At 41.3% G+C, this 10,251-nt stretch overlaps 1 protein-coding gene across 2 annotated transcripts in view; it reads left to right on the top strand.

Moving 5' to 3' along the window:
* The first annotated feature begins 1,509 nt into the window (after positions 1-1,509).
* The window catches only part of NSUN6 (NOP2/Sun RNA methyltransferase 6), a 67,705-nt gene continuing 58,963 nt past the window's right edge, over positions 1,510-10,251 (top strand). Inside the window, exons 1-2 of one of the 2 annotated variants that reach the window (XM_081095045.1) lie at positions 1,510-1,972; positions 6,776-6,931. In XM_081095045.1, coding sequence (XP_080951171.1) covers positions 1,898-1,972; positions 6,776-6,931 — 231 coding nt within the window. In that variant the 5' untranslated portion in view covers positions 1,510-1,897. Of the gene's footprint in view, positions 2,157-6,775; positions 6,932-10,251 lie in introns of both variants that reach the window. The other variant, XM_081095044.1, reaches the window with a different exon arrangement.

The raw sequence follows: 10,251 nt of genomic DNA, 5'->3' as shown, positions 1-10,251 counted from the left end.
ATATGTATTCACTATGCCAATTTCAGGTTTGTAATATGCTCTTCTTGGACCCAGCCTTAGAACATCAACGGCCTCTTCCTCAGCATAATGGTTAACACAATACTGTCTAGCCAAGGCGAGTTTAAGTGTCTTCAGCACTGTTCACAGGTGCTGAACTAGTGAACTAAATTCCAGCAAATATGTACTTTATCAGTATTTTCTTTCTCTACTAGTTCACACGCATGTCCATCCACTATTTATCTAGTCATTCACTACTTAAGTGTCTATTATGTGTTAGGCATGAGTATCAAGGGGTATGGTAAAAGCTTTACACTCTCTGAGTTTACAATCTAGTTCAATTTGTTCATCCCTCCCTAACTCCTAAATACTGACTCCAACCATTATTGGTGCTATGGTCACCACAACATCTAGGCTGCAGGTTCCTTTGGAAATGCCTGGTCTAGGCATGTTCCTCATCACTTCCAGGTGATTGAAGCACGGAAGAATCCCATGAACTTATTGAAGACGTGTGCGATGGTGGAAAGAGTAGGTAGAGGCTTTGGAAACCAGGTGGCTATGATGATCTACATCCTGACATTCTCACTAATTGTGAGGCTGCGGGGAGTTATTTCAGCTCCGTTAGTTGGTCTCATAGTCTTGTTTTACTCGTGTGTAAAAGAGATCATGATAACCCCTTGCAAGGTTGTGTAGCATAGTGGCTAGAAGTTAAAATATATATATATTTTTTTTACAGAATCTGGTTGATGTATCATAGAAAATAGCTGTTATACTTTAAAAAATATGTTCATGTGAGGATTAAAGAGCAAAGGACCCCAGCAAAAACTGTTTCCTGTGGTTATGTGTTAATGATTACAGTAACTGCAAAAAACACTTAGGTCAAGGAGTTAGAATTATTTTTAGTTTCCCAATCAATCATAAAATGGCGCAGTGACTCTCATTAGATACCTTCTCCCTTTGAATTTTTTTCTTCATCTGTAGAATAAAAAGAGTATGCCAAAAGTCTCCCGAGCTTTAAAGTATAAAGCAACTAATTATAAACACTACCTGTGGGCTTTTAAGTTTGCCTGAGCATCCAGTAGGCCAGCTTTTGACAATGTGAATAATGTTGACTCACAACTGAAGTCAGATCTGTATGCCTGAAAAAGGTAATTTCCTGAAATCAAAGGGTGGCTGATAGGTCCGAATAAACTTTAACTTCCTCCTTTCTTGGGAGGTCATCTAGTACGTAACTGTGGACCCCTCACCTGTTCGGGCCAGTCAGGTCTCCGACTCATTCCGCACCCTTTTCCCCATCTCCCTGGACACCTAGCCCTCTTCACACCCAAGTGCTACATCTGCTCACCTGGGAAGCCACGGTCCTTAACTCCGCCCCCCACCCCCTGTCTCACGGCACGTGACGCACCGCCCACGCGCTCGGGGACCCGCCCCCACGTGACGTAGATGCAGTCTGCGGCCGCGGATTGGTAGGCCGGGGAGGGCGGGGCGGGCCGCTTCGCCGGAAGGGACGCCATCCGGAAGCGCTTTCAGCCGAGAAACCGTGGGCGCGGGTTTGGAAATGAGGCCTCGCGGTTGGGTGTTCTGAGCCGGCGCGAGCGTGGCTTCCCGTTCTCGGGGTTCACCACGGATTCGCGCGTCATGCCGTTCTGTTCCCTGCCATGTGCGTGGCGGCGCCTCACAGAGACTTCGTGAGCGGCCCTAAAGTTGGCCCGGGGACGGGCGTGGTGGAGGCGCGGCAGCCGAGGAAACGTGCGCTCGGCGGACCGGGAGGCCCCTCCGCACTCGGCGTGCGCGGCGCGCTGCCAGGGCACGTGTGGGTGGTCCTGGCCCCGCGGCTGCTCCCTGTAACTCGGGAAGAGGAAAGCCGTCGGGTGCAGCATTCCTCCTAGCAATAGCGAAAATGTCTATTTTCCCGAAAGTAGCCTTGAGACTTGAGGTTGAAAACTACCTTAAAGAGGGCTTCACGAATAAGGAGGTAGGTCAGAAAAACATGCTTAAATGGTATTGGCAACCATTCAGGTATTTACACAATTAGAGAAAAATAAGTGTAAAAGGAAACAATGTGTGTACAGCTTTTGTTTCTTATTACTTGTCCTTCCGAGTGTGAGAATGCCAGTATCTGCCCGCAGGGATTTAATTCATACTTTCCGAGGGGAGAGGTGAGTGAGCTGTGTTTTAACGCGGAGAAATGGGGAAGGAAGAAGGGAGTGGGGGAGGCGGTTACGTTCCTGGCGGGGGGGCACTGAACATGAGCAAGACAAGGCCGCCCGGAGCGTTTGTCCTGTTGGAAGATGCGCGCTGGGTTCTAGCGCAGTGGTTCTCAACCTTGGCTGCACATTAGAATCACCTGGGAATCTTTTTAAAACCCTGATTCCTGGGCCTCATCCTCTGGAAATTCTGTCCCTTTGTTACTAATGTTGTGGCCCCACCCCATAACAAAGAAACAGAATTTCCGGAGGAGGAGGCCCAGGAATCAGGATTTTAAAAAGGTTCCCAGGTGATTCTAATGTGCAGCCAAGGTTGAGAACCACTGCTCTAGCAGGGGTCCTCACAAACTTTTTAAACGGGGGGGCCAGTTCACTGTCCCTCAGACCGTTGGAGGGCCGGACTATAGTTTAAAAAAAAATTATGAACAAATTCCTATGCACACTGCACATATCTTATTTTGAACTAAAAAACCAAAACGGGAACAAATACAATATTTGTATTTGCATGTAGCCCGCGGGCCGTAGTTTGAGGACCCTTGCTAGAGGCTTGGTCTGGCCCTCAGGTGGAGGAGAAGCTGTAATTCTCCAGTGCCTCTCACATGTCACTGGCAGTGTTAGGTGGTTTGCAGACCTTGACCTCTTTCTCCTCAAAATCTTTTTTTTTTTTTTTTTTTTTGTAGAGATTTCCTCCTCTCTGACGGTTCTCAGGTCAGAGAACTGAGGGTCCAAAGAATCCTTTAACTGATCCACACTGACAGCTTTCAAATTACAGTCCTGAAATCCAAAGCTAAAGTTACAAATCCAAAGTACAGATTTGTGATCCCTCTAGGCAACTTCGTATTTTCCAAATCTTCGGTTTTCCATTCCAAATAAAGCCACTTCAGTGCTACTCGTTTTTGAAAATGTTACTGAAGCTATGACCTTTAGATTTGATTTCTACACTTCATTTTAAAATTAAATATGTATTGTTCAGATTATTACAGTTGTTCCTCTTTTTTCCCCCCATAGCTCCCCTCCAACCGGTTCCCACCCCACCCTCTGCCTTTACTCCCCCCCCCCCACTGTCCTCATCCATAGGTGTACGATTTCTGTTGTCTCTTTCCCCCCGACACTCTGCCCCCCACCCCCTGAGTAATCAGTCCACTCCCTTTCTATGCCCCTGATTCTATTATATTCACCAGTTTATTCTGTTCATCAGATTATTTATTCACTTGATTTTTAGATTCACTTGTTGATAGATGTGTATTGGCTGTTCATAATTTGTATCTTTACCTTTTTCTTCTTCCTATTCTTAAAGGATACCTTTCAGCATTTCATATAATACTGGTTTGGTGGTGATGAACTCCTTTAGCTTTTCCTTATCTCTGAAGCTCTTTATCTGACCTTCAATTCTGAATGATAGCTTTGCTGGATAAAGTAATCTTGGTTGTAGGTTCTTGGCATTCATCACTTTGAATATTTCTTGCCACTCCCTTCTGGCCTGCAAAGTTTCTATTGAGAAATCAGCTGACAGTCCTACGGGTACTCCCTTGTAGGTAACTGACTTGTTTTTCTCTTGCTGCTTTTAAGATTCTCTCTTTGTCTTTTGCTCTTGGCATTTTAATTATGATGTGTCTTGGTGTGGTCCTCTTTGGATTCCTCTTGTTTGGGGTTCTCTGCGCTTCCTGGACTTGTAAGTCTATTTCTTTCACCAGGTGGGGGAAGTTTTCTGTCATTATTTCTTCAAATAGGTTTTCAATATCTTGCCCTCTCTCTTCTTCTGGCACCCCTATAATTTGGATGTTGGTACACTTGAAGCTGTCCCAGAGGCTCCTTACACTATCTTCATATTTTTTGGATTCTTTTTTCTTTTTGTTTTTCCGGTTGGGTGATTTTTGCTTCTTCGTATTTCAAATCTTTGCCTTGATTCTTGCGACCCTCTGGACTGCTGTTGGGAGTCTGTATAATATTCTTTATTTCAGTCAGTGTATGCTTAATTTCTAGTTGGTCCTTTTTCATAACCTCGAGGGTCTCACTAGATTTCTTGAGGGCCTCACTGAATTTATCCGCGGTTTCTAGAAAATTCTTGCAAAACCTTATGTGTGGTTTTGAACTCTATATCCAGTAGTTTGCTTTCCTCCATTTCTGTCATTTATGACCTGTTTCTTTGTCTCCGCATTTTTTATGCTTCCCTTTGTTGATAGAGTGGCTTTCTGTGCTAGGTGTCCTATAGGGCCCACTGGCTCAGCCTCCCCAATTACCTGAGGTGGACACTCTTGGTGCACCCCTTTGTGGTCTTTGTGCACAGTCTTGTTGTAGTTAAGCCTTGATTGTTGTAGGTATCACTGGGAGGAATTGACCTCCAGGCCAATTGGCTGTGAGAATCAGCTGTGTCTGCAGTGGGAGAACTTCTGTGCTGAAGACACCCTTCTGGGGCAAGACTTGCTTCAGTGGGGCTTTGGTGCTCACTGAGTCTTCCCCCTGTGTGTGTCCCGTATGGATCTGAGGAGTTGTAATCTGGATGGTCCCACTCTGACCACTGGGTACACTGGCTCTTGGATTTCTAAGGAGGTGCTAATTTAGCCTCTGCCTGAGGCTACCCAGCAGGAGCTATGGAGAGATATGCAGATTCCTCTTTGTTTGTGGTTTGGAGGTGCCCAGATGAGGCCCAGCTGTGAAGCAATGCAAGCTGCTGTGGGGCCTTGGGCCTTCTTTGGAAGTTCTGGGTCTCTCTGACCCAGCTGCAGTTTGTTAGGTAATTTTCAGATTGCAAAGGGCCAGGCCTTTCATATGCAAAAGCCTCTGTGGGAGTGGGGTGGGGGGGTTGTCTCGGGGATCAACAGGGCGGAGCAAGCAGCTATGGCTGCTCCTCAGTCCTACCCTAAGAGGCCCCCCGTCTCAGTGTCCCGGGGTAATCACTGCAAGCACCTCTGAGAGAAAGCCGTCCTCGAGTTCCGACCGATGCCAGACAGTCCAGTTTCTCCCCGTATGAGTCTGGGTCCCCAGAGACTCGCCCAGAACTGGAGTTCAGAGCAGTTGGGAGTTGAGACTCCCTCCCAATTGAAAAAGACAATTGCGTCCTCAGTTGCCAGCCCTTTCCGCCTGCGCCTCCGTACCTCTGCACTTTACTTCCGCACCTCCTCTGAGTCTCAGTGTGCTTTTCTCTTTCCTTCTAATTTCCACTCAGCCAGCCTTCCTGTGGTTCTAGATGATGTCTGTTTTGTCTTTTAGTTGTATTTTTGAAGTGGTTGTGTGAGGCAGCAATTTCCAGTGTTTACCTATGCCGCCATCTTGGCTTTTCCTGATTTCTATATTTTATTTCCAAAGATTATGTTAAGAGGCTGGACAGTATGAAAAGAGAAAATATCTTCTCTTGATTTTAAAGAACTTAAACTATAAGAAACATAGTAAGAGAAATGGAGGCATTCAGCATTTTTTTTCCTCAGCAATTTTTAAAATGGTCAACGTTGTTTTATAAAAGGAGATGCTAATACTTTTTTTTTTTTTAACACCACCTCTGCCTCAAACCCACTATGATTTTACAAGAAAACCAAAATGTTTCTTTGTAAAAAAATAATCCAAGGTAAAGGAAAATTTATTTAAAAAATACAAAAAACTAAACCTGGAGAAAGTACTAATACTTTTAGGCTGGCAAATTTGTAGGCTGGCAAGTGGTTTGAAAAGAATCCGTGAGGCAGGGTATAGTCAAAGGTGACAAAAATGGGGAAGTGTGTCTTGAAAAGCTTCAGTTAGTTATGAGGGAACTTGGTGGTTTGAATCTATAGGTTCATTTATTGACTTGTATTTTGCTACCCAACTTTTAAAATTTTTTTTACGATATCTGTTTTTTACATTTACTAATACTATTTTAAAAGCTGATGTCATGTGGGATCTTTGGATGACAGTATCAGTGTTACTCAAATTCTGATGTTTTAAAAGACTAATAGCCAGTTTGTTCTAGTGCAGTAATGGCGAACCTTCTGAGCTCGGTGTGTCGGCATTTTGAAAAATCCTAACTTAACTCTGGTGCCATGTCACATATAGAAAATTTTTTGATATTTGCAACCATAGTATAAAAAAGATTTATATTTTTGATATTTATATATTTAAATGCCATTTAACAAAGAAAAATCAACCAAAAAAATGAGTTCGCGTGTCACCTCTGACACGCATGTCATAGGTTTGCCATCACTGTTCTAGGATATGAGGTTAACAAGTGAATAACTTTACAGAAGTGATGTAACAGTTAATTCATTATAAGTAAGTAGAAATCCTGAATTTGCATGGGCGAACATAGCAGATATGAACATGTTCAAAACGTTAATAATGCTTTGAGGTTGAGGCAATATTTTTCTAAACCTTTATGTCAGGCCTTTAGGTGTTTTTTTTTAAATCACCATTAAACCTGAGAACCCTGTGAAGTAGTATTGGCATTCCTTGAGTGTTATTAACCCATAAACAATACAGCAAAATGAAATGGAATTGAATAATTGCTAAAATATGTTTATAAGTTGGAACAAATGTATGTGCATATTCTGCTTAATATTTTTAATTTGTATAATGAAACGGAAACAATAACTTGTTCTTTTCAGGTTGTATTGGCTTTCGGTAAACAAGAAGCAGAAAGGAAGTTTGAAACTCTGTTAAATCACCTGTCACATCCTCCATCATTCACAACTGTCAGAGTAAATACACATCTAGCCTCAGTGCAACATGTGAAAAATCTGTTATTTGATGAACTTCACAAGGTTTGTGCAAAATTTTATGTCATGTGCATGATTACATTTCTATAATCTATGTCATGTTGCTCCCCACTAAAATGCTATGAATGATACAATACTGTTTTACAAATAAGGAAATTGAGTATCATGAATGTTAAATTTGCCAAGGTTACAAAGTGAGTGGTAATACTAGAACCTCTGAGCCACACTGGCCAGGTCCAGTTCTATAGATGTCAAGTTTTGAGGAGATGACTATGTTATAAGTAGAACCAGCTGTGATATCTGAGTGTAAGACTTGGAGAAAAATTAATATGAGTTTTAATTTTTAACAGTGATAATTTCATTGAGAGTAATAACATTAGACATAATGTAAGCACTTCCTCTAAGCAACTAAATTATTACTTTTACGTAAGCATGCATGATGCTTTCAGCCAGTAGAAAGGAAACTATTCTGAGACCCCTCAGAGGTTTGCATAACTGAGGCAGATCCACATTCTTTTCTTTTCTAGCAAATTATTCCTGGAGCTTAGATATTCTAGTCTCCCAGTCTGATGCGTATACAAGATATCCTCGGCTAGTATCGAGGATAAGGCAGACAGAATCACTCTGGATGGGCTTTGAGTTCTTTCCTTAAAGGTTAAGACAAAGAAGGTTGGTTCCTAAGCACTAGGTAGGAAACGGGGGGTGGAGCAGTACCAATTGCTAGCAGGAAAGGGGACTTGGAGGAGGTTTTAGACTATAAATTTTCTTTCTCCTTTCATGTTCCAAAGCTCCCATGTGACCTAAAGAGAAGTCTCGAATGGGATAAGAATAGGTGCTTTTTTGTCCCTACGTTTCTCTGGGCCACATACTGAAATTGAATGATTTATGATTTTATTTAGCTGGTAAGGATGTGGAGAAACTGGAACTTTCATACTTTGCAAGGGGGGATGTCAAATGGCTTGGCCTCTTTGGAAAACAATTTGTTGGTCTCCTAAAAAGTTATGCATAAACTTACTGTACAACCCAAGAGTGGAATGAAAATATGTGTTCATACAAATGCTTAAACATGAATATTCATAGCAGCATTATTCATAAGATCTAAAAGATAAAAACTGTCCAAATGCCTGTTAACTGATAAATAGAGAAACAAAATGTGGTATATTCATACAGTGGAGTACTATTCAGCAATGAAAGTAATGAACTGATACATGCTTCAACATTAGTGAACCTCATAAGCACCACAATAAGTGAAAGAAGCCAGCACAAATATATATATTGTTTGATTTCATTTATGTGAAATGTCTAGAAAAGACAGATTTATAGAGAAAGAAAGTAGGGTAAGTGTTTGCCTGGGATTGGAGCTAGGAACATGGATTGACTACAAATGGGCATAAAGAATCTTTGTGTGGTGAGGAAATTATCTAAATCTGAATTGTGATGGTGGCACAATTCGTTAAGTCTACTAAAAATCATTGAATTATACATTTAAAATGGGTGCATTTTACGGTATATAAATTAAACCTCAATAATGATGTCTTTAGAAGGGCATGGGGCCCGGCCAGTGTGGGTCAGTGGTTGAGCACCGACCCATGAACCAAGAGGTCACCAGTTCGATTCCCAGTCAGGGCACATGTCCAGGTTGTGGGCTCAATCCCCAGTGACAGCGTGCAGGAGGCAGCTGATATATTTCTCTCTCATCATTGTTTCTATCTATCCCTCTTTTTCCCTCTCTCTCTAAAATCAATAAAAAACACATTTTAAAAAAAGAGCATAGTGAAGAAAACAAACAGAAAAAGAAGCAGGTGACATGATTGGTTTAAAAATAAGTTTATTTGTATTGTTTCATGAAAGTTAGGCACAAGTGTGTGGTTTTATGAAAGTTTTATTTTTGTATAATTTTAAAATCTGACAGAAAAGAGAAGAATAATCTCAGCTTGAAAAGGATTGATCTTTGTGTAAAATATTTCTGTAGTGTAAAGAGGATAGTACTTCTAAAACAAAACAAAAACAAATGACAAAGTTCAGTATCTTTCTTCTTGGAAATACCATCTTACCATCATCTGGATATTGTAAGACCATCAAACAATGAGAAAGAGAAGGAAAGGGAGAGGCAACTGACAGAATGAGAAGGAGGTTACCCTTCTAATTTCTTAGTACCTATCTGTTAGATATGGTTAGTCTGAAATATCCTTTGCCTGGAAGAAGCAGAAGTCAGGAGAGCTGTTGACTTGGTAGAAAAATGTAGTTAGATTTCTAATATATGAACAATTTATTTTTCTTATCAACTTACTAATAAGTTGATTTTAGAAGTTCTTTCCTAGATAGTGTATGGTTACTATGGTGCAATGCAAATACATATTGTTACTGTTCACGTAGTGTGTGAAAATTAATGAGTTGATAATTTCTAGTCTACATGGCAGAGACTTGTTCTCAAATATTTGCATGCTCCCCTTTGATGGAGTATGTAGTCCTTGCTATTTAATCCACTATTCTGCTCTTTTTTTTTCTCCTGTATGGAGTGCCCAGTCATCTTCTGACTGCAATAGTGATGTGTCGGTACATATTTAACAGCCCATTTCTAGGAAAAATAACCCTTTGTGGTGGTTTGCTGATTTAAGTTGTGTAAATATTCCCACCGTGGTCAATTTCTTTTCTTTTTTAAAAAATATTTTTATTGATTTCAGAGAGGAAAGAAGAGGGAGAGATAGAAACATCTATGATGAGAGAGAATCATTGATTGGCTACCTCCTGCACGCCCCCTACTGGGAATAGAGGCCACAACCTGGGCATGTACTCCTGATCAGAATTGAACCCCGGACACTTCAGTCCGCAGACCGATGCTCTGTCCACTGAGCAAAACTGGCTAGGGGTATGGTCAGTTTCAAGCTACCACCATGACCATGGAGTTGGTAAGAGATGCACACAATTGACTATGATGGGACTGTTTGAATTGGCGTCAGCACCTGTACCGCTGGCCCTGAACCTATTTCCAGTCTGACGGCCAAGTATGATAGAGGATACTGAAAGTCCTGAACTTTGCCAAAAAATATTCATTTCTTCTCATCAAATTTGACATGGTATAGTGATAGTGCCTTTTTTTTCAAAGTACATCACTTAAGGTAAACAATATTTTATATTTTTGAAGCCAAACAGTAAGCAAAATTGAGTGTTATAAGGAAGTCAGGACAGCATAGGGAATATAGTCAGTAATATTACAATAACTAGTTATGGTGCCAGGTGGGTACTATACTTATGGGAGGGGGTCACTTTGTAAAGTATAAAATTATCTAACATAATAGCATACACATGAAACAAATATAATACTGAATATCAACTGTAATTGGAAAAAAAGAAGTCAGGATACT

Source organism: Myotis nattereri (assembly GCF_964212035.1).
Source record: "Myotis nattereri genome assembly, chromosome: 1".
In the NCBI taxonomy this organism is placed as follows: domain Eukaryota; kingdom Metazoa; phylum Chordata; class Mammalia; order Chiroptera; family Vespertilionidae; genus Myotis; species Myotis nattereri.
The sequence above is the reverse complement of the archived record's forward strand: the minus strand, read 5'-3'. Positions and strand labels throughout refer to the sequence as shown.